We start from the raw sequence: 21,355 nt of genomic DNA, 5'->3' as shown, positions 1-21,355 counted from the left end.
TGCATAGGCATTCCGAAGCAAAGGGGTCCTCACACAAATATTATGGTGGGCCAAGTCTTCCCCACAGCCGACCGTGGAGCCATTGAGCGATTCTGGTCTAACTTGAATGCAGACGGTTCCCCAATTTGCGACTTGACAGGCCGTCGGTTACGTTTCCGGAACAATTCAACGTAAGCCGAAGTTCCCGAAGAACGCAAGATAGTATATAAAGTAATGAAGATGTTTAGTGGTTAAAATAGGTGTCGAAAGGTGTTGCCACTACGCAAACGCTCAATGATGGTCGTCAACAGGGCCTTCCCTACGTTCTTGGTCCCCGCCTAGCCTGATTAGGGGTGCCTGTCACACCCACAGGGAGACCAGGCGTCCAGGATAAACAAACCAAGCACCAAAGAAACAAGTGAACCGTAAGTTGCTGCCTGAGACAACATCGATAATCTACATAGATTGAAAAGTTCGATACTCTCAAACGAACATATTCAATCATCGCATTAGCACAACGGCAGATCTGTTGTTATATTGTTTCAAAACACAGACATTGCCTCGTACTTTGGGGCTCCTTGGCGATAGGATAGGTTCGAGCAGACGCTGTCATCCGCCATGGATCAATTCTACCTGGACAATGCGGCCTTGTACGAATCGTTGGTCGAACGGGCCAAGCCAGCCCCACTGGCGCGGAGACCTGGGCAGACGGCCGATTTGGCCGAGGCCAACATGATCGTGGCGGCGAGGATCCGGCCCCAATTGGAAGAGGACCTCGCGTCCGGCTTCCCCTGCGCCGTGTACCCGCGCTCCGACGCTGGTGATGTTGATGACGATGATAGCGGCGTGGTCGATATCCACGATCTGTACCATCATCCGAAGGGGCAAGCCGGTCCTCAAGTCGGCCAAGTACGAGGTGGACCGACTCTTCGGGCCCGAGAAGACGACCGAGGAGATCTTTGATGTGCACGTCAAGCACCTCGTGCCCTTTGCGTGGAACGGCGGCATCGGCACCCTGTTCGCCTACGGGCAGACGGGCTCGGGCAAGACCTTCACCGTGAGCCGCCTCGAGGAGCTCGTCGTCGACGCCCTCGTGGACCTGGACCCGGATTCCGAGCGGCAGGTGTCCATCACTATCATCGAGCTGGCTGGCAACGCGGCCTTCGACCTGCTCAACCGGCGCCAGCCCGTGTCGATCATGGAGGACGCGAAAGGCGTCCAGCAGCTGGTGGGCGCCCAAGAGTGCACTGTACAGGAACATGCCGACGTGCAGGACCTCATCGAGCGCGCCACGGCGTTCCGCCGCTCCGCGCCGACGCTCAAGAACGACGACTCGTCGCGGTCGCACAGCATCTGTCGGATCCGCATCCAAAAGCACGATGGCGGCGGCGGCAAGGACGGGTTTTTGTACCTCGTGGACCTGGCGGGTTCGGAGGGGGCGCGCGACGTTGCGGTCCACGGGGCTGACCGCATGCGCGAGACGCGCGAGATCAATATTAGTCTATCGGTGCTCAAGGACTGCATCCGGGGCCGCGCCCTGGCGGACGCCATGGCCGAGAAGGCGGCGTCGAGGCAACAGCAGGGAACGGGGGCGATAAAGAAGAAGCAGCCGCCTCATATCCCGTTCCGGCAGAGCGCGCTGACCAAGGTCCTCAAGCACGTGTTTGACCCGGCGGGCGGCCGCGCTTGCAAGACGGCTGTCATTGCTTGTGTCAATCCCAGCTTGGCGGACGTCGGGCCTTAGCAAGAATACGCTGCGGTATGCTGAGATTCTGCGCGTCACGCCGCCTTCTTCAGCAGCGGTGGCTACTACTGCTCCGGCGAGCAGTACTGTTGCTCCGGCAAGTAACACAGCTGCGTCGGGTGTTTCTACTTCTAGTGCCAAGGCTGTTCCTAATAAATCCTCTCCTCGGGTGTCGGCCAAACCGAACAGTCGCGACCCCGACCCCGATGCGGCGTCGGTTCCCTTCCGGCACCGCCTCCGTCCCGGCATGGTGATCCGCCTAAAGCCATCATCCTCTGCCCTACTAGACGGCGACGATGATGTGGACACGGGCTCGGGTTCGGGCTCGTCGGGCGCGCCGCAGCTGGCCGTCCTGCTCTGCCCGGAGATGACGAGCGACGTCGATAGCCCGGACAAGGCGAGGCGGGCCCGGAAGGCCATGCAGTACGTCTGCGCCTCACTGGTGCCGGCGGCGGGCGAGGCCTGCTGCTACGAGATGAACCTGTGGGAGCAGTTCGTCGTGGACTCGGGCATGATAGACCGGGAGGTCATTCTGGAGTATAACCCGGAGACGTGGTATTACTACGTGTATCATATAGTGTAGGTTGAGTTGTTTCGGGTATGGTACTACATTAAGAGATTACACTGTCGTCCATACACTGGTCATTAACCATGCATGCACTCCGGAACTTTCTTTTGCGCCCGTGTGATTACATGACCAGAAACGCTCGTGTGACATATCTCCGAACCTATCCTAAACATACACGGAAATTTGCAGCCTAATAGCCCAAATTCCATGGATAGTGGCAGTGGATGGGCCTAGATGAGATGTTAAGTATATTAAACAATTTAAATGATGTCAATGGACAGCTGCATGAGCAACTGTAAATTAGACAACGTTGATTCGCATCTTGCATCTTGACAGGCACTTACTTTGGCATTGTCTGTGTGCATGTCCGTGCTACGGTGGCGCAGGGATGTGGCGCTATTGGCTTCTCCGTTAACCTTAGCGAACACTGACAACCCCTCCAAGACGCTCTCGTGTGATGCAACCAACCATCAAGAAAAAGAGAAACCGAATCAACCCCTATCTTGGATTTGATACATTGAATATAGGAACTTCGATCAGCTTGCGAAATCTGCAGTTACAGATTATCAGGTTTTGGCTTTGATTCAACCACTGAGCTGCTATCTGAAAGCTTTTTAGTTTTGATTTAAAATCTCCGAAGTGGGAAAATTGCATTGCTCAGGACTTCGCATCAATCAGAACTATTCTCTACTCCCCTTCTCTATGGCGAGCAGGGTTCCCACCACTGCCCAAGTCCAACCGGGCGCCAGTGTGAGTATCGTGCTCAAAGCTGACCAGCGCACCGGCCGCGAGGTTCAAGGCGTCGTGCGCGATGTCCTGACTCGCGGCGACCACCACCGTGGAATCAAGGTCCGTCTCGCAGACGGCCGCATCGGACGGGTGCAACGGATGGCGCCAAAGCCAGCGGCGGACGCCTCAAACACGGCATCATCATCATCGGAATTCACTGGCGCCACTCTTCCGCCGACTGGACCAGCACCCCAAATCAGGAATGAGGGGCGCCAGCGGCCGCAGTACCAAGATGTGCGCTTTGAAGGCCATTTCGAGCCGCCGTCGGAGCAGATCGATCTGGCTGCGTACATTAAACCGGCCAAGCAGAAGAAAAAGGGACGCAAGGGGGCGGCGGCTAAGGACGAGCCATCGGCTGCTACTACCACCGACGCAGCATCAGGCGGCGAGGGCAGCTCGAATGCGGCTCCCGCCGCCACCGATGTCGTGTCTGCCACTGCCACTTGTCCGGTGTGCGGCGCTTTCGAGGGCGATGAAGCTGCGGTTGCCCACCATGTTGCCACTCACTTTGAGTAAAGAAGGACGACGAATCTGCTGCCCGGACCCCAAAGGATGGTCTCAATCGTTGTCGCAGCCTCTACCAATAGCCGATAAATAAAGAACGAAAGGGACGAAAGGCTACACCAACGTCTTACGTATTCGAATCTATTCCTCATGGCTAATCGAATTGGCTTGCAGAGGCTTGCATGAGAGTACGGGGACCTTGATGGCATTGACATCAGAGGCATGTCCCTCAAGGTCCTCGGTCCCAAGCAATTATATCAAGATGCCCTTTAAGTTCAAGCCACCAATAACGGTTTCCGAGCACATTTCTCAGCCATAACTAGTCTAGTACTCTGCCCAAAAATGATTCCCGAATTCACCGCCAACAGCGAACTCAAAGATGTCATCATCATCGGGGGCGGGCCGGCCGGCCTCGCGGTCGCCAGCCGCCTCAGCGAACGCATGCCCGCCGCCACGTTCACCGACGAGGAGCACCAGCGGTACCACTGGATCCGCAAGCACGCGCGCAAGATGTCCATCAAGACTACCGGACGGGCGCCGTCCGCCCCGCCGACTGCCGGTGTCCGCCCAGCCGGGGCGGCGGCGCGTTGCTGGACCTGACGGTGCTGGACGCCACGGGCGACGAGTGGATGAAACGGTGGCACACGCTGTTTCGGACCTTTGACATTTCGCACCTGCGCAGCCCCATGTTCTTCCACATCGATCCAGCCGAGCAGGATGGGCTGCTGTCGTACGCTCACATGAACGGACGGGGCAAGGAGCTGAGGGAGATCTGCGGCTGTGTTGGTAAAGAAGTGAGCAAGCACCAACGGAAGAAGAGAGGGCGCGGAAGCAGTGAGTCGTTCTTCCAACTTGTATTGCGTTTTCCCGTTGCTGACATCTGAAAGGCCCAGAGCGGAACCTACAGTCGACGAACGCGATCGCAACGACTACTTCGTCCCTTCGACGCCCCTCTTCTCGGCCCACTGCAACTGTCTCATCGACCGGTACAGCCTGCGACGCGATGTGATCCAGCACGAAGAGGTGCTGGATATTCGGTATGGCTTCGTCGACCATGCGTGCCGGGACGATCCGGTCTTCACCATTCGCACGAACAAGACGACTCGATACGCCCGCGTGGCGGTCCTGGCGGTCGGGCCGGCGAACTCCCCCACGATACCGGGCCCGATCGATCAAGGTGGTGATGACGCGATAACACACGCGATGAAGATCCGGACCTTTCCATCGACTCGTGTGAAGGAGAGGATTGCCTCGAAGAAGGCGACGAATATCTTGATTGTCGGTGGCGGCCTCACTTCTGCCCAACTCGCTGATCTGGCGATCAGAAGGGGTGTCTCGAAAGTCTGGCTCATCAGTAAGTTGCTTCTTCTTTCAACCAGGTCACTTTCAACTGGGAGGTCTCGGTCAAGCCATAGATTGCTAATTCAGGGGTCACATAGTGCGAGGAGAACTGAAGGTCAAGCCCTTCGATGTTGGCCTCGAGTGGGTGGGCAAGTTTCGCAACTTCGAGCAGGCGGCCTTCTGGTCGGCCGATACGGACGAGGAGCGGTGGGAGAAGATCAAGGCAGCGAGGAACGGCGGCAGCATCACCTCGCCATACCGTAAGATAGTTGAGAAGCACGTAGCCAGTGGGAAGTTGACGCTGTGCCGGCACACTACCCTGCGCTCCCGTCAATGGCAGGAATCGACTCAAACTTGGAAGGTCGAGCTCGATGGGCTCGATCGGGATCAGAAACAGGATGAGGACCACGAGGCAGTGCTGCCGTTATTCGATCACATATATTATGCCACCGGGGTCCAGACCGACTTCACGACTCTGCCCTACCTGCAAAACCTGCTGGCGGACTACCCCGTGGCCAGCTGCGGGTGGACTCCCCTGCATCACGGACGACATGCAGTGGAGGGAGGATGTGCCCCTTTTTGTTACCGGTAGGCTTGAGCGTTGCAGCTGGGGCCGGGTGCACCCAACCTTGTCGGCGCACGCATTGGTGCCGAGCGCACCAGTTGGGCCGTGCAGGACATATTGGACAAGGCTCACGGTGTGGTAGGGGGTTCATCCAAGCAGTCGGATGGCTGCTTTGACTATTCGACCGCCCGGGGTAGTCGCTATTCGGCGCTTGACATTGACATTTGACATTGACGGGGAGAAGTTGTAGCTAGGTGGATGACGACAATTTTGTTTGTACGAGTCAGTCGGTGGTTACGTACTGCCGCATAGAAGCATTGAAGCAGTGGATCGAGCAGCAGCACAACCAAAGAATGCGAGCCTGTCAGCCTGTTTCCCTCTGCGTGCGTCCTGGATTCCGAACCGGATTTATGGAACGGAATCACTTTCTGTTTCGGGCGACATTTCTAAATCCACACCGGAATTGGCTCGCAGGTCAAAGCGACAAATGTCGAGATCTAATATACGTTACGAGTTGGTACTACCCACGTGCGGATTTCCAAGATCTACCAATCTACAGCCACCCACCGCGTCGGGATGGATGCTGGCAGAAACTCAGATCTTATCACAACAACAACAACAACAACCCGATCGATCAACCAAACATACAAATGTGCCGTACATATCTACTATAGAATCGCAAGGGCCTGCTTCTGAAATGACAGGTCGTGATGCAGTCGGGTTTCAGGTTGTTCAGGCGCCAAGGACGAATGAGTGCTAGCATCCAGCTCACTGCGGGTACTGGACCCTGGGCCGTTCAGGGTGCCCCCACGCAGAAAACGACGTCGTGGAGGCTATGGCGAGAGAGAGCGATCCACCACTAGACAAGGTTTCCCTGGGGCTACCAACGATCACTGCAACGGAGACGGCGCCCAGCACCGGTGCCAATCCCCGAATCGATTCATTTCATTTTAGACTTTCCGTTTTGGTGCCTTTGTTCGTTATCAGAGTGACATCGGCTTCTTACTGTTATTTTCGTGCCCGTCCAGCTAATCCCCGAGAGAAGTCAGCTGCACCTGAATGGTGAATCTATTACTACCGGAATAAAACGGTTAGAGCCGCCTCTCTACCGTCTTCGATCCACCCACTACACCACCCACGACCCTTTGGCCTCGCCATACCCAATGGCTTTCCGCATGGCAGTCCCCAGCACGTCCAACCGCCGGACCCTGACATCGTGTACCCGCTTCAACCAGGATCGTACCCGCGCGCATTGCAACACAGCACATCGCTGAGTCGGGCATCACGACAACCGTCTTCCATGATTCTGGGTTTTGCCGTCCGCGCCGCGGGCATCCCTGACCGAAAAGTCTTACTGGTGAAACTTAAGCATCGTTCATCTGATAGTAGGGGTTTCGTCTGGTCTCGGTATAAGACTTCGGACGATCGCTGGCATCTCGTGGCTTTTTTCTTCTTTTGGGACACATGCTTCTGGCTTCCTCACAAGCTTCCCTAATAGCCTGCATGCAAATCTGACCGTTCCCTACGGCAGTAGTCTTTCGTTTTTTCTGAACACTCGCTCATTCGCTCTGTCATCGTTAACTCGTTGGCATATTACACTCTTTCACTTAACTCGCTCAAGTGCAAAACATCACTGTCTCTTCTTCGAAAGCATTTCTGACTCTCTTTATTAACATTTCCACTCACTACCTACACTCACTTAATATGGTATTCAACATCAAGAAGGCCGCGGGCCTCAGCATACAGATCGGCGCCGCGTCGGCCCTCGTCAAGGGCCTCAACGTGGCAGAATGCCCAACCGCCACCGCCGCCAAGGCCATTGGCGGTAACGACTATCAAATATGCCCTGATACCGACCTGCAGGGCACGAGCGCCCAGCAGATGAAGAACTGCGCGTCTACGGAAGACTGCGTGACGCTGTGCAGCGGCACGGCCGGTTGTGAAAAGGCCGTCTACGACAAGACCAAGCGGATCTGCCACATCAAGCAGAGCACGGACGGCACTCTGCTGGAGTGGGTCGAGGACGCCCAGTTTGACGTCATCTATGTCCCCAAGACGTACGACGTCTCCAAGATGGGCAAGTGGTCCGACCTGGTCCGCCTGCCCATCATCCCCGTCGCCGCCTACGTCGTGCCTGAGTTCCCGGAGCCGTCGCGGATGCTAGTCTTCTCCAGCTGGGGCGCGGCCAACTTCGGCGGCGCGTCGGGCTACACCCAGTTCGCCGACTACAACTTCAAGACGGGCGCCATCTCGCAGCGCACCGTCTCCAACACGCACCACGACATGTTCTGCCCCGGCATCAGCTCGCTCGAGGACGGCCGCATCATCATCACGGGCGGCTCCAACGCCGAGAAGACGAGCTTCTACGACCCGGCCACCAACCAGTTCACCGAGGGCCCGGACATGAAGATCGCGCGCGGCTACCAGGCCTCCACGACTCTGTCGAACGGTAACGTCTTCACCATCGGCGGCTCCTACTCGGGAGGCCGCGGCGGCAAGAACGGCGAGGTCTTCGACCCGGCCACCAACGAGTGGACCCTGCTCAAGGGCGCCGATGTGCAGCCGATGCTGACCGTCGACCACGAGGGCATCTGGCGCGAGGACAACCACGCCTGGCTGTACGGCTGGAAGAACGGGTCCGTCTTCCAGGCCGGGCCCAGCAAGGCGCAGCACTGGTACGGCACCAACGGCGCCGGCTCCGTGAAGGCCGCCGCCGTCCGCGATGATGTTGATGCCATGTGCGGCGTTAACGTCATGTACGAGCCCGGCAAGATCTTCTCGGCCGGCAGCGCCCAGACTACGACGACAGCGCCGCCAACAAGCACGCCCACATCACCACCATCGACGAGCCGGACCAGCCGGCCACGGTCGAGCGCGTCGGCGACATGGCCTACGCGCGCGCCTTCTCCAACGCCGTCGTGCTGCCGGACGGCACCGTCCTCATCACCGGTGGACAGCCCACCGCGCACGTCTTCACCGACACGGACGGCGTCCTCACCCCAGAACTGTTCAACCCCGAGACCAAGACGTTCGCCAAGATGGCCCCCGAGGCCATCGCCCGCAACTACCACTCCGAGTCCCTGCTGCTCGCCGACGGCACCGTCTGGAGCGGCGGCGGCGGCCTGTGCTACGTGGCGAACCCGCAGGCGTCGACCAAGAACTGCGACCGCAGCGTCGACCACGCCGACGGCCAGATCTTCTCGCCGCCGTACCTGTTCAACGCCGACGGCAGCGCGGCCGCCCGGCCCGAGATTACGGGTCTCCCCGTCTCGACCGCCAAGGTGGGCGATATGTTCACCCTCACGATGAACCGCGACGCCGAGCCGGCCACGTCTTTTGTCTTGGTCCGCATGGGCTCCGCCACCCACTCCATCAACACGGACCAGCGCCGCGTGCCCCTCACCAAGGTCCACCAGTGCAAGGGCGCTACGCGCTGCAGCTGCCCGACGATAGCGGGGTTTTGCTGCCGGGGTACTACTACCTGTTCGCGGTGTCGGCGAGCGGGACGCCTAGCATGGCTAAGACGTTCCGGGTCACGCTGAAGTAGATATAGGAGGGGTGGTTTGTTTGGGTGGTGTATTGGAGTAATAGGAAAAGGGGAATAAACAGAGGGGGAAAAAAGAATCACGCCCGTTTCATGGGGCGGGCGGTTAATCTAGTAAATCTTTAATCAATATTTCATCAATGCTAATGAATATCAATGTTCAAATCACGATAGGGTGCTGCCATTCTTATTTAGTGACATACAGCCTGTACTGCCTGTGATTGATATTGTATGCAGAGGGAAGCTATGTCTCCGCGCGGGGGGGGGGCTGGCTCATGTACAGATAGCGCCCCCGATCCATCGTCGCATTAGACCTGGCTTATCCAGCCCGCCACAAGGATCCAATGAAATGGCCATGGAAAACTCGTCACCCTCCCATGTGGTATAAGCCATAATAAGCAAAACTTTTTCCTCAGTGGAGAGACCCAACCACGAGGGCGCGATGGCAGAGTGGTCTAATGCGATAGACTAGAACCGACTCTCTGAGTCTAGGTATCTATTTCCTTCGGAGCGCAGGTTCAAATCCTGCTCGCGTCGTTTCTTTTTTCCTTTTTTTTTCTTCCTTTTCTCCTCTTGCAAGGGAGCATGCATGGCCTCCTTTCTATAAGTTACTTTTTCAGCTGATTGAGCAAATGCTTATTCGGGTCTAGTGTTGCCGGGCAGTGTGGCCGAGAGATTACCAAACATTCCCTCGCAAGCACCGTGATTCTGCAAAGGCGCAGCGACGATGTGCTACCTTCGCCATAGCTATCGAGGAGTTTCCCAGCCAGCCCGACCGACCGCACCAATGCGATGACCAGTAATCAACCCCTCGCAGGTTTAGTCATACGCACTAGCATCGAAACACGAGACCTTCCAGAGCAAAGCACCAACTGAGGCATCCCTGGATCTCGATGCCAACCGTTCCCGCAACCCCCATTACTCCTGGTCTACCCACCGTTGCACTCGGCGCGCCCAGAGCAGCCAGCCTGCAGCATCCACAAGAACAAAACCAGCAGGTCAACAGCTTCCGAAGCACAGTCTGACATAAGGATCTGCCGCTTCCTGCTCGAGCAGACCGGCTTATCCCTCCCTCCATGCCTGACGGATCCGAGGCTACCAACACAGGGCAGCATACATACGCAGGTAGGGGCCTGTTCCATGCCTGTAGTCCGCGCAGCAGTGGCGGACTTGTTGGCTAGCGACATCGCGCCTGTGGTGCCCTTCCGAGGTTTCGGTGTCGGCCCGCGGGGGATCTCATGCCGTTGGCCTGTGTAGGCGGGCATCATCGAGGGCAACCCGGACATGGTGGTCGCGAGAACGGACACATTACGCCCCCCGCAGCACCACAGGCTTTGAGGGAGGCAGCGGGGCGTTCGCCGGCTGCCCTAGGTCGCAAGGACCAAGGAAGCAGGTCTCATCAACGGAACGTCGTCTTGGGCCGGATTGGCTGCCCCCGGTTTACACAGTCTAGCAATTTGAGTAATAAGTGTAATAACCACATGGATGTGAACACAATCTCTAATAGTTTAAAGTGAGCATTCAAGCTATTATTACGCTATATTTATTTTATAAAGTAAATAATTCGTATAAGTTAAAGAGCGTAGAGAAAAAAGGCTTAGTCTTCGACATATAGTAAAAACGAGTGTAAAAAAGAATAAGTAGGAAAATATGAAAAAATCATTTAGTGCCGCGAATTGTGAGGGAATGAGCGTGAGTAGGTTTAAAGGTAAACAAACCCAAAGGCAGATAATAGGTCGTACGAATAGGACGTCCCCCAAAGGAGGCAAATTAGAACCAACGAAAACACCAACGGCAACGCACGAGTCCAGCCAAGTCTCAAGTTTTCTTCGTCTCTTCCTTCGCGTGTAGAGGCTTCGGGAGCAGAGGGTCAAAGAACTCCTCCACCTTCTTCCGAATCCCCTCTAAGTTGCTTCCAAATTTTTCAAAATCTTCAACTCCTTTGGCATGAGGCTTAATGAATTCCAGCAGATTTTCGACTTCGACTTCGTTCAGCTCGTTCTTAAGTCCATAGAGTTCGTAAATTCTGCCTACATCTTCGGCTTTGGTGAGGTCGTCCTCGTTGATAGAGGTGGCGGCCCTGACGAAGCTGAAAATGAAGTCGACCCACGTACTCAACTGGCCCCTGGATACCAGGGGTGGGATCGGGCGGAATTCAATCGTTTTCCATTGAAGGCCCGTTTTGCTCTTTCCGCCAGATAGATTCCACTTGAAGTTTCTCGCCTCGTCCTTTCCACCCTTTTTGTTTTTATCAATACAGAGGAGCTCTCTATGCAGATCCAGAATAGTCTCGTACTGTATCATCGCTTTCCAAATGTCTGGGAAACATTCGGGAACTTGCCCTCCACATCCTTGTGCGTGTTGTCCATAGCGTAGGTGTTCTTCTCCCACCCCCATTTTTGGGACCATATGGTGTGCCTGATCATTCCTGGCATCAATTTGTCCATGGCTTCCTTGAACACGAAGGTAGCGAAGACAATTAATCGTGCCTCTTTGACTGGGAAATCGGGGAGGGTTGTCCTGGTGGGGTATAAGATATGTGTATTTGTGTAGTACAGAGCACCAAACTTGCGGGACGCTCGTTGGGCCAGGTTGCCCTGTAGAACCAAGTCGATATTTGCCAACGTTGTTCTCCATTCCCCATTATCTACCATAACGGCAGTCTTTAACTCTAAAGGAGCCGCCACTGGAGGCTTGCCGTTAGGCGTTTCGTTCGGTTTCTCGTCATACTGACCATGCTCTAACGTTATGTCAAATTCAGTCTGACATATCTTATAGTCTTTTCCGTCTCCATCAGACTTGGAACAAGCGATGCCGTGTTCTTCGCGTAATATTTCGGCAATGTAAAGGCCGGCGGGTGCGCTTCTCTTCTGGCGCTTTGGTTCGGCGTTCAGTGTAAGATCGAACTTGCAGTCAATTGCTGTCTCGATTTCAACCCCGAAAGAAATTTGAGACATCTTTAAGCAAAGGATATTCTCAATTGGTTTGGTGATAGAGGAGTAGGAGTGCTTGGTCGTATTTCGGACTGCACTTGGCCTCGGCGGCCATCGAGCCTAATATATCGGTCATCCACCTTCGCGTAAGATTCTGTTGGCCACGGCGGAATATGGCCATCTTTGCTTCTCGCAGGTGAGCCATAAGAACAACACGCAGCCGGGACAAAGACGAGATGGGAAACTTTGCTGCCGTTAGCCGCTCAAGATCGTCATCAGATTGATGTCGCGCCGGCGGGCATCACGACGCAAACGGCGCCGTGTTGGGTACACCAAGTCGCGAAATCATGTTGGCGGCACATGAAAATCGAGACTGGGGACACGCTCGTCCGCGGTGTTGGTGCCACCGATGGGTCGTTGTCTTCGTCAGGAATGGCAAACTTCGGTGGTACATTCTTGTAACCGCAGCATGACCATCGACTGGATTCTCTCCTACTGCGTAAGACTTAGCAAGATATAGAACGTGTAACGATCTGACTCACAAGCACAAGTACTACGTTATATTGGTATTCGAAGAGTGGTATATCCTATGGCATGATATCATAACCTGGAAGACGTTCGGTAACGCTGTCCGTGTATTGTTGTTGGAGTGGCAGAGGAGATATCGGATTTGGTATGGCATTTGTAGGTTTAACATCGGTGGAAGCTGACCGACATGATCGGAGGGGGACACTCGGGAATTCTTGTCTACCAGGACCAGGATCCTCACGGTTCCCGACGACATCCATGCTGTCCCACGCATTCCGGCGTTCCCTGCGACCAAACACCAGCGACTCCGGAAACGGTCGAGAATTGTACGGAAAGGCGAGTGTGAGGTCGCAACAGCAAAATTCCATTCGGCGCCCTTCCAACGGTGTTTGCAAAACGTCGCCCGATCCCATTCCATCGGACCCCCTGTCGAAAATGCGCGACAGCGCCCCTGCGCTGCGGTGCAAGCAAACAATGCTGCCGCCAACGGAGGAAAAACAATCTACAGTGGACGGCGGTGTTATGCCATCAGAAATCGGGACCCCGCGCTTGCGGAATTTGGCCTCCAGAATATACACCCCTTCTCACTTTAACCTGCAAGTGCCTCCAACCCCCCCTATTCGACTATAGTAAAAGTCGCTTTTCCGCCGTCCGTGACGTCCTCCCAGTCCAGACGCAAGGGATCTCGCCCGGCACCAAGCCAAGTCGTTCTTGGTGCGCCTGTCTTCGTGCCGGAAGATACGCTTCCAAATCAGCTCGTGCATGAAGCCGTAGGTGGTGTCTGCCCCTTCCTCCGGGCCTTGTTGTGCTGTTCCCCCTCGATAGCAGCGGCGGCGCCGTCAGAAACTGCAGGCGGCACTCCAGCAGTTGTCCGCGCTGCTGTACGGGCATGCCCGAGACGTGGAACCAGCCGAACGAGATGGTCTTGCACACATGGGCCCCCCCGGGTCCGCGCTCCGCAGCGAGTTGAAGCCCCGGTGCGCCAAGGGCGTTGGCAACGTGTGGAAGTATGGCTGGTACCGAGCTCATGTCACTCTTTTCGAATATTCCCGAGTTATAAAGCTGGGCTTTCTGCCACTGGAATATACAAATGACTCAACTTTTCATCCCGCTTGGGCGTGATCAATGTTGTGTCAGGCAGGCTAGGATATAAATCTCAAAAGAGAGAATCTGCTAATGCTCTGAAAGGTCTACTAGATTCCAATCTCGGTAGCTATCACCTAGTGCACGATGTCCAGCGCCCCTTAAAACGGAGGATCTATCTCGGCCAGCGGCACCGAGCACTTCTTCTTCAGCGCGGCCTGAGCCGCGTCGGACGCCGCCGGGATGCAGTCCATCCCGATGCCGCCCTTGATGCCGTCGCAGATGATGACGGGCTTCGCCTCCTCCGCCCCGTCGCCGCCGCCGCACGGGCTCTGGACGGTGAAGTTGCGGAACTCGATGTTCTCGCACACGGCGTCCGGGTTGGTCGAGCACGTCAGCCGCGCCACGGCCATGCCGTACTTGCCGCTCGTGTAGCCGAGAAGTTCTCGAACAGGATGTTGGTGATGTTCATCTTGGACGGGTACTCGGCGCAGGTCGACGAGTTGATCTGGTTAGGGCACGAGCGGGGTTGGTGATTTGTCTTGGTGCTTAGATATGTAAAGGGGCAGAAAGTGACTTACGTTGAAGTAGCAGGAGTCGATGAACGCTGAATATTCGTTGTTCGCTTGCCAAAAGTTACTGCTCGATAGTAAGTTTATCCGATCAAACAACAATAGCCTGTGGGGCCACATACCGGAAAGTGACGTTGTCGATGAAGCCGTAGCCAATGTCAGGGCCGGCCCAGGTCCTTGAGACGAGCTCCGTGTTGGCCATTCAGGAGCCATACGTTCTCGATGACGACGTCCTGAACAAAGGTGAACTCGCCGGAATACTGGCCTAGTGATCCCATCGATTGGCCGTGAGTGCCTGGAGCAGCGTTAGTCATGTCCGGCTTCCGGGGGTGTCAGTAGTCGACGATTCACCATTGCAGTACATAGTGTCGACATGGACATTAGTGGCGTTGGACTTGGGCGAGAAACAGTCGTCGCCAATATTGACCCAGACGCGCTCGACCGTGAGATCCTCAATGTTGAGCGAGTCGAAGAAGTCGGAGTTCTTGGGCAGCGCCGTCGCGTTATTGGACACGGCCGTGCACAGGACATCGCGGAAAGTGACGTTCTTGGAGGTGACGACGAAGTTGGTCCAGCAGGGCGAGTCCTTCTCGTGGATCCCCTCCATCTCAAAGTTGGTCAGGTTCTCGCCGTAAAACAGGATGGGCCGCAGGTACGTATTGTCCGGGTCGAGGATCTCAGCCCCGCGAACTCGTTCCACCAGCGCTGGCCGTTACCGTTAAGGACGCCCTCGCCGTAGATCCGGACGTCGCGGCCGCCCCACCTCCAGAACATGAGCGAGTTCTGGAAGGGGTGGGCAAAGGCGTGCGCCTGCCAGTAGTGGGTGTCGTTGGTGAATTTCACCTCGCCGTCCCAGTGGATCTGCACGTCGTCGAGGAAGGTCAGGTCCAGCGGCTGGCCGATGACGTACAGCTCGTCCTGGGGCAGGTAGAGGGTGCCGCCGTGGTTGGCCTTGTGCAGACCTTCTAGGAAGTCGTCGGCCACGTCGTCCGTGTCGTTCTGGGAGGCCCGGATCTGGACGATGGGGCGCGTGCCGCAGTCCTTGGGCGACCTCTTGTACGGGTGCTTGGCACGGAACTCCTCGATGTTTCGGGGCACGTTCGGGGGCAGCTCGACATGATGGGCAATGGCGCCCATTACGGCGGAGAGAGCCAGAAGGATGGACGAGGACCGCATGGTGTCTGACTACAGTGGCACGAACGAGGGTGAAGTCAAAGCCTTGACGAAACCATAGCGAGAAGGAGAATGCACGACCTTTATTCTTGCGCTCGCATACATCATTTTCAATTTTCCAATTAGCCAAGCGGTGCCTGCATATACCCCAAGCCGTAAGCGAGCTAGTGCTGAGTTGGAATCCCTATTGCCTCGACCATCTTCCTGGGGAGCCGCTAGCTCCAGCCTATCTTTCCACCAATAGCCTGCCACGGATAGCTATTGACGGATTCCTGGAAGAGAGCTGACTATGGATGAAAAAATGGGGAACTGCATAGTTGGGGAACAGAGACGAGACTTGCTTGCCTTTGGTGAATCATGAAGGTCCAGTCTCCTGGCGCATCCTTGGCAGCGGATATGATTGCTGGAACTCAGAATAGACGCGTCCGTCCCAATTCCCCGGGCGTTTCTGTCCTGTCAGCCCCATAACTACCCCAACTTCCACTGATCCATCCCCGCATCCAGTACCATTGCGGGGCGTGCGGAGTGGACAAAACACCGCCTAAAGGAAGGGTTGTTAGTTTATCATACGGCAACTGTTTATCTCAACGTCAATCGGTCCGGGAGACCATTGGGTGGGAAAGTACATAAAACCATGATGGCAGCAACCGCCTGTGCTAGCCTATAGAGGCAAGATGGAATGGTTTCAGGCCTGGTCTGCCGCCTCTTCCTTTATGGCCACATAGATCTTGCAGCAATCTTGCCTAGACGGACGCAACATGTAAACCACCTCCCCCTTCTCGTCCTCCACCCCCCCAAGTCCAGGCGTTGAGCTTCGCGACAACCTCCCCCTGGAACGGCGGCGGCGGGTTGCTCCAGACCTTGATCACGGCTTCGTGGTACCCCTCGATCTGGATGCCCGGAACCCCGCCGCCGGCGCCCGGCGCATCAAGCAGTGCGCGAGATGTTTCATGAGGCCCTTGCCGCCCTCGTCGAGCTTGGTCGCCGTGGCGTTGCGCAGGAGCAGCTGCCCCGGCGCCGTCGGCTGCCAGGCCGCCGGGTCGCGCCGGTCGAGCTGCTCGAGCGCGTGGATCGACTCGGCGAAGCCGGGCAGCGCCTGTGCCATGGGCGCGATGCGCGCCATGTCGAAGGGCACGAAGCCGTCATACGCCAACGCTATGGAGAAGCAGCGGAAAGTCCATCTGCTCCAGCAGCTTGTCGCCGTCCGCGCCGAGGTCGGTCGTGTTCCACCACAGCTTGCCGCTCGTCGTCGCGGACGCGGGCCGCTTGTAGCGGTACTCGGTGTCGAAGAGGCCTAGCGAGTAGCCCGAGGCGATCTGATGCTCGATCATGTGATCGGCCGTCTCGAACACTTTGTAGCTGATGGCGGTCATCTCGCCGGGCCACAGCACGCTCCACACGGCCGACCCGAAGGCGTTGCTGTGGGTCATGATGGCTTTGGCCCACTCGACGTGCTCCGGGCCGAGGGTGCGGATCTCGTAGCGGGCGGGGAGAGGGGAGTCGGAGGGCATGATGGGATTGAGTAATTACAAAAATCGCTTCGAGAGGAAGAGGGTGTTTGTAATATGACGGTGGATGAACTTCGACCGGCAGAAATAAGATCGTAATAATTTAGCATAGGCAGTATCGGAGTATTTGTACATCCCTTGGATGACAAAGGAAATCCCTTTCTATCTTGCAGCAGATGCAGGCTAAACCAACGTCGTGATCTCATTGGTCCGCCTTCACTCGCCTTAAATACTAAGCGCCACTAAAATGTCCTTGGTTGGTACTTTTGCCGGTTTCGGCCTGTGATTGGACTGTGCTATGATACATATCCTCTGACTTATCATATGACATTGCTCAGCTCTCACGAGATCTGACCACCCTTTTGGGACGATGGGAGTAGATGGCCCTAACACACTGATAGTGTGCTTACTATTTTCGAAGGATTAGACGGCCTGCGCGTGTTTTAGCGGGACAAGGATATTTGTTAAGCGAACGACTTATAATTAACACATGGCGAAGAGGTCGGGAGATCATGAAGATTAGGTCCACTCCAAGATGATACTATCCCACATAAAACCTCGCCATTGGGTGTACCGTGTAACAGTGAATCCCAACGTGTTCAGGCCTTCCTTCAAAGCCGCTCGGGGGATGCTGTACTGGACGAACCGCCACTCCCCACTTGTCTTCCCGGAGCGGTACAGAGAAGGGTCGCTGGCTAAGACGTCTTTACCAGAGACCCGAGGAGCTGGTCGTTTATGGTGACATTCATGGCAGTACTTTGCGAGTACCCCGCGAACGAGAGACTGAGTGTGGCGGAGTCATCACCATCGCCTCCTAGCATTAACGTCTGCTGGCCCAGGTCGAACTCGATGGCCCATGTGCCGACCAAGGCCTGCGCATAGTGCCACTCCGAGGTTGTGGACTTTCCCACGGTAAATTTCAAGTTCGCCGGGCTCTGGTTGGAGATCCCATGCTGGTAAGGTGACCCACCATTGCGGAAACCGATGGCCTTCTTGTCAAAGTCACCAATCGTGAATAGTCTCTTAACTTTGTCTGGCACAGTCCATGTCAGGTCGCAGAGCTCCGTGATGGTGCCTGCCGCGATATCGATGCCACTCTTTGAGAAGTTCGTGTAGACATCCCCGAGCGTATCTCCATCCGACCAGGCATAGAGCCCATAAGTGCCGCTTCGCACGTGTTCGAGTGAGAATCGGCCATCGTGGCCGGCGTGGGTCGTATAGTAGTAGCGTTTTCCTTGCACAGACGGCCTTCGAGTCGTGTCAATATCTCCCATGAAGACAGCTGCCCCTGACGCTGGCCTCCCGTCGGAAAGACGCAGATTCCCTGTGACCCCGCCACGGCTCTGGTAAGCAGGATCTTTCAGCCAGGGGTATGGCCACTTAGCAAGTTCTTCGCTGGCTTGCCGACTGGCATCCTCGACCGTTCCGTCATTCTGACAGCCGTAAGCCTGAGGCACGTCTAGGATGGCAAGGCATCACTCACCAGAAGCCAGAGCCAGGGGCCCCATACCTTGCCGGCAAGTTGGGCAACCTTCTCCCCACGCGGAAATGGGAGGTGTCCTGGACTACGTTGAGTTGCACACTGTCCCCGGTGGCAGACTCGCGATGTACCTATCCACGAATTAGCAATCCCGGCGGGATTGTCAAGGGGCTCGGCATACCGTTAGTGTTTGACTGAGGTGATCCGAGTTGTAGTAATCCGTGCCGGGATGGATGTACCAAGAGCCAAATCTGGGACCATATATGCCATAGAAGTCGCGTTCTCGCACGTAGTCAGAAAAGTCGTATTTAGTGATGAAAGAGCCGTTGGCCAGCTGCCACGTTTCATCCTGGACTTTCGTCGCGTTTTGGTACAGCGCGAAGTCCGGAAGTGGCTCGTCACGCTGGTAGGTTCTTCCGCGGAGGAATAGCTTCGGATCCAGGCGCCACAGAGTCCTCAGTATGCTCAGGTCCGGTAGGGCTCGGTTAGCGAAGTATTGGTATGCACCCGACATGCAGTCAAAGATGACCCAGTGCAACTCCCCTTCCTCGCACGAGAAACCCACGTCTATATAGTCTTCGCCCCGTGAAGTGATGGCTGCCGAAGTCCACACGAGGTTGTTTTCTCCGTCTTGAACGTATGTTAGCATGTCTCATAAGGCGGGTGATTATGCAGATGTGTAGTATACCATAGCCCATGTAATGTCCAGTTGCTGATCCAACGAGCTCAGATCCCCGGAAGTATAACTTGGAGGCATATACTGCTTCTTGTGTCACGTTCCACAGATCATTACCAAATGTCCATGTAGTGTTGTCGATCTGCTCAAGAAAGAGCCCTCGATTGGCGAACACTAGTTGAACGCATGCGGCAAAGCAACTTGACGTCAAAATAATGCTGCGTATCATGATGCGTCTATGAAGCGATATGATCTCGTGCCCGAGAACGGTACCTTCCTTATTGAAATAACGTGGTGAAAAGGCTCAATATATACGAATCCGTCTGCTGGAATTGGGGTAGCGAAAACATCAAAGCAGGCGAGAAAGAGAGAAAGGTTTTGTTGGGGTAGAACTGCTGCGATTGGTGCTGAAACCCATCACGCCATTCCTTGGCCCCAAAATACCTTGGCATCAAGAAAACAAGGCAATGTGATCGTGTTCCTGTCTGAAGAATTGATCCTTTTGGAAACATACTTCAATGACTACACTTCCCTGGGACGAGTGATACAGTTTCAGTGCGATGGAATGGGCCACCGGCCAGTCTCGTTATCGTAACCACTCTTTCGGTGCGATATAATGGGAAATAGGGGTAAACCAACTAAGTAGCGCACAAAAAGCCTTCGGACACCCCGAGTAATGATAGATCCTGTGGCTCATCATTTCTCTTGTGCTCTTAGAGTGGTAGGATCCGAGAATCCCGTAGGCTTTCACATGGGAGGGCCTTTCGGGAGCCCGAGGGATATGAGAAACCATATGGGAGTTAGGAATCCAGTTCAATAACCTGTAATCTTACTGGCTTGGCCCATTTTGATGGAAGGATTTGAGTAGGATGCAGAACGATCTGATAGGACTTAAAATTGTTAATAAATCAAGAGATCATACAAGCCAGTGTCCCTCAGGCACACGTCTGATCAGAGGTCCATTGCCTCTGGTTCGACGGAAACAAACACGCTCCCATCTGTTGATACCGGAGGATTTGTCTAAGCAAACAATGTAAAGAAAAGGATACAGTTTGAAGAGTGCAGTCTCTATGAGGTATTTTTGGAATGAATTGAGTATTTCAAGGTATGTACCTGTTTGTACTCCGAGAAAGTACGTGCCTTCCAACATTGAACCAGAATTTGCTATGTGGGCCTTGGGCAAGTACATGTAGGTAATCTGCGCCTTCTGCTTATATCTTATATGTTGGCAGGTGCAAAGTGCGAGATTGGTTAAATCCTTTCATAGCCCACCCACAAGTCGATCTTGTCAAAACAAAATCTATCATAGTTCCTCGAAGCTACATCTACCCACAGAACCCAGACTCTCACCTATTTCCTTCACTACCAAACTGTCTCACCCCATCCAACAGCGAGTTGACAACCACTGTTCACTCTAATCAGCACCTCGCACACATAACCCTGTCTACATCCGCAACTTCCAAAGGAATCCTCCCTCCCCCACCTCCCAAGCCATAGGGCTCCCCAGAGGACCCGACTTTGCGTCAACTGACGATGTGCCGCTAATCGACGAGAGCACTCGCGCAAAGCTCAGACATAATATGGACAAGGGCGTGATTGGCGACCTCTGGTACCACATCACGAGCCGGGCCAGAGAGAAGGCAAACCTCGCGGAGGACGGGATGATCAAGGAGATGTCCAGTATGAAACGACCGGTGTGAGACGAAGACAAGGATCAAAACATCGTGCGGCTGCTCTTGCACAGCATGCCGAAGAAGCTCGTCCGCGCCGGCGTAACAACAGGAACCTTATGGCTATCCACTGCGTTGGGGCCTAGGGGTGCCAGTACGTCCACAAAAGGCTCCCATCGGTTGAATACTACGCCATGTGGTCACTTTTTTGCTCCCCATAAGGTCGTACAGGTAAAGTGATAAGAAGGAGTATATAGAGGAGCTGGAGGCGGAGTACGCCATGGACCAAGAGAAAGCCGTACTCTCGGACAAGCTCTGTAACTAGATGAAAGAGCTGGGTCTCGAGTATGAACGACTGCACGGGCGAGTCGATGACAGCACAGCGGAGGCACATGACGAATGAGTCTTCACGGTATGGACGTGGGCGTTTTAAGAATGATAGGGGAGGGGTACGGTACGTTTGCTGACGAAGTAGTAAATTTGCTCATGAGTCACATGAAGATGGACGGTTCTATTATGGATGATAATTGGGTCTCATGTTCGCGCTCCTCATCCCTCAGTGCATCCTAGCTAGTTATACACACGTTTGCCTGTCCGTTCCGTCTCCCACGTTGTCTCCTAGCAAGCTGTGCGACACGGAAGTAGATGAGATAGGCCGCTTCGTACGGGTTGATGGGGACGGAAATTTGATGGAGGAT

The 21,355-nt window shown here is 55.2% G+C and overlaps 10 protein-coding genes across 10 annotated transcripts; 4 read left to right on the top strand and 6 right to left on the bottom strand.

Moving 5' to 3' along the window:
• Window positions 1-597: 597 nt before the first annotated feature.
• Window positions 598-2,306, top strand: PG994_000733 (kinesin motor domain-containing protein; the record flags this gene model as incomplete). The annotated part of the gene is given in 3 exon segments (XM_066852142.1): window positions 598-845; window positions 862-1,688; window positions 1,702-2,306. The coding sequence occupies 3 exon segments, from the start codon at window positions 598-600 to the stop codon at window positions 2,304-2,306; spliced, it is 1,680 nt and encodes a 559-aa protein (XP_066722774.1).
• Window positions 2,307-2,993: 687 nt separating this feature from the next.
• Window positions 2,994-3,596, top strand: PG994_000732 (uncharacterized protein; the record flags this gene model as incomplete). Its single annotated transcript, XM_066852141.1, has 1 exon — window positions 2,994-3,596. The coding sequence occupies one exon, from the start codon at window positions 2,994-2,996 to the stop codon at window positions 3,594-3,596; it is 603 nt and encodes a 200-aa protein (XP_066722773.1).
• Window positions 3,597-3,926: 330 nt separating this feature from the next.
• PG994_000731 (uncharacterized protein) lies at window positions 3,927-5,718 on the top strand (the record flags this gene model as incomplete). The annotated part of the gene is made up of 5 exons (XM_066852140.1): window positions 3,927-4,123; window positions 4,156-4,418; window positions 4,492-4,938; window positions 5,024-5,494; window positions 5,525-5,718. 5 exons carry the CDS (start codon window positions 3,927-3,929, stop codon window positions 5,716-5,718), a joined length of 1,572 nt encoding a protein of 523 aa, XP_066722772.1.
• Window positions 5,719-7,194: 1,476 nt separating this feature from the next.
• On the top strand, window positions 7,195-9,037 carry PG994_000730 (uncharacterized protein; the record flags this gene model as incomplete). Its single annotated transcript, XM_066852139.1, has 3 exons — window positions 7,195-8,241; window positions 8,280-8,897; window positions 8,930-9,037. The coding sequence occupies 3 exons, from the start codon at window positions 7,195-7,197 to the stop codon at window positions 9,035-9,037; spliced, it is 1,773 nt and encodes a 590-aa protein (XP_066722771.1).
• A 926-nt stretch (window positions 9,038-9,963) lies between these two features.
• PG994_000729 (uncharacterized protein) lies at window positions 9,964-10,320 on the bottom strand (the record flags this gene model as incomplete). Its single annotated transcript, XM_066852138.1, has 1 exon — window positions 9,964-10,320. The coding sequence occupies one exon, from the start codon at window positions 10,318-10,320 to the stop codon at window positions 9,964-9,966; it is 357 nt and encodes a 118-aa protein (XP_066722770.1).
• A 532-nt stretch (window positions 10,321-10,852) lies between these two features.
• Window positions 10,853-11,991, bottom strand: PG994_000728 (uncharacterized protein; the record flags this gene model as incomplete). The annotated part of the gene is made up of 2 exons (XM_066852137.1): window positions 10,853-11,329; window positions 11,383-11,991. 2 exons carry the CDS (start codon window positions 11,989-11,991, stop codon window positions 10,853-10,855), a joined length of 1,086 nt encoding a protein of 361 aa, XP_066722769.1.
• A 1,128-nt stretch (window positions 11,992-13,119) lies between these two features.
• Window positions 13,120-13,524, bottom strand: PG994_000727 (uncharacterized protein; the record flags this gene model as incomplete). Its single annotated transcript, XM_066852136.1, has 1 exon — window positions 13,120-13,524. The coding sequence occupies one exon, from the start codon at window positions 13,522-13,524 to the stop codon at window positions 13,120-13,122; it is 405 nt and encodes a 134-aa protein (XP_066722768.1).
• Window positions 13,525-13,739: 215 nt separating this feature from the next.
• On the bottom strand, window positions 13,740-15,326 carry PG994_000726 (glycosyl hydrolase family 28; the record flags this gene model as incomplete). The annotated part of the gene is made up of 7 exons (XM_066852135.1): window positions 13,740-14,004; window positions 14,031-14,086; window positions 14,160-14,217; window positions 14,273-14,337; window positions 14,366-14,470; window positions 14,524-14,840; window positions 14,867-15,326. The coding sequence occupies 7 exons, from the start codon at window positions 15,324-15,326 to the stop codon at window positions 13,740-13,742; spliced, it is 1,326 nt and encodes a 441-aa protein (XP_066722767.1).
• An 862-nt stretch (window positions 15,327-16,188) lies between these two features.
• PG994_000725 (uncharacterized protein) lies at window positions 16,189-16,834 on the bottom strand (the record flags this gene model as incomplete). Its single annotated transcript, XM_066852134.1, has 2 exons — window positions 16,189-16,419; window positions 16,472-16,834. 2 exons carry the CDS (start codon window positions 16,832-16,834, stop codon window positions 16,189-16,191), a joined length of 594 nt encoding a protein of 197 aa, XP_066722766.1.
• Window positions 16,835-17,350: 516 nt separating this feature from the next.
• On the bottom strand, window positions 17,351-19,216 carry PG994_000724 (polysaccharide lyase family 4 protein; the record flags this gene model as incomplete). The annotated part of the gene is made up of 5 exons (XM_066852133.1): window positions 17,351-17,522; window positions 17,549-18,264; window positions 18,315-18,413; window positions 18,493-18,941; window positions 19,000-19,216. 5 exons carry the CDS (start codon window positions 19,214-19,216, stop codon window positions 17,351-17,353), a joined length of 1,653 nt encoding a protein of 550 aa, XP_066722765.1.
• Window positions 19,217-21,355: the final 2,139 nt, after the last annotated feature.

Source organism: Apiospora phragmitis (assembly GCF_038363925.1).
Source record: "Apiospora phragmitis strain CBS 135458 chromosome Unknown utg000001l:1.0-2902119.0:1.0-2906034.0, whole genome shotgun sequence".
Lineage (NCBI taxonomy): Eukaryota > Fungi > Ascomycota > Sordariomycetes > Amphisphaeriales > Apiosporaceae > Apiospora > Apiospora phragmitis.
Note: the sequence above shows the minus strand (reverse complement) of the source record. Positions and strands in the feature narration are given on the sequence as shown.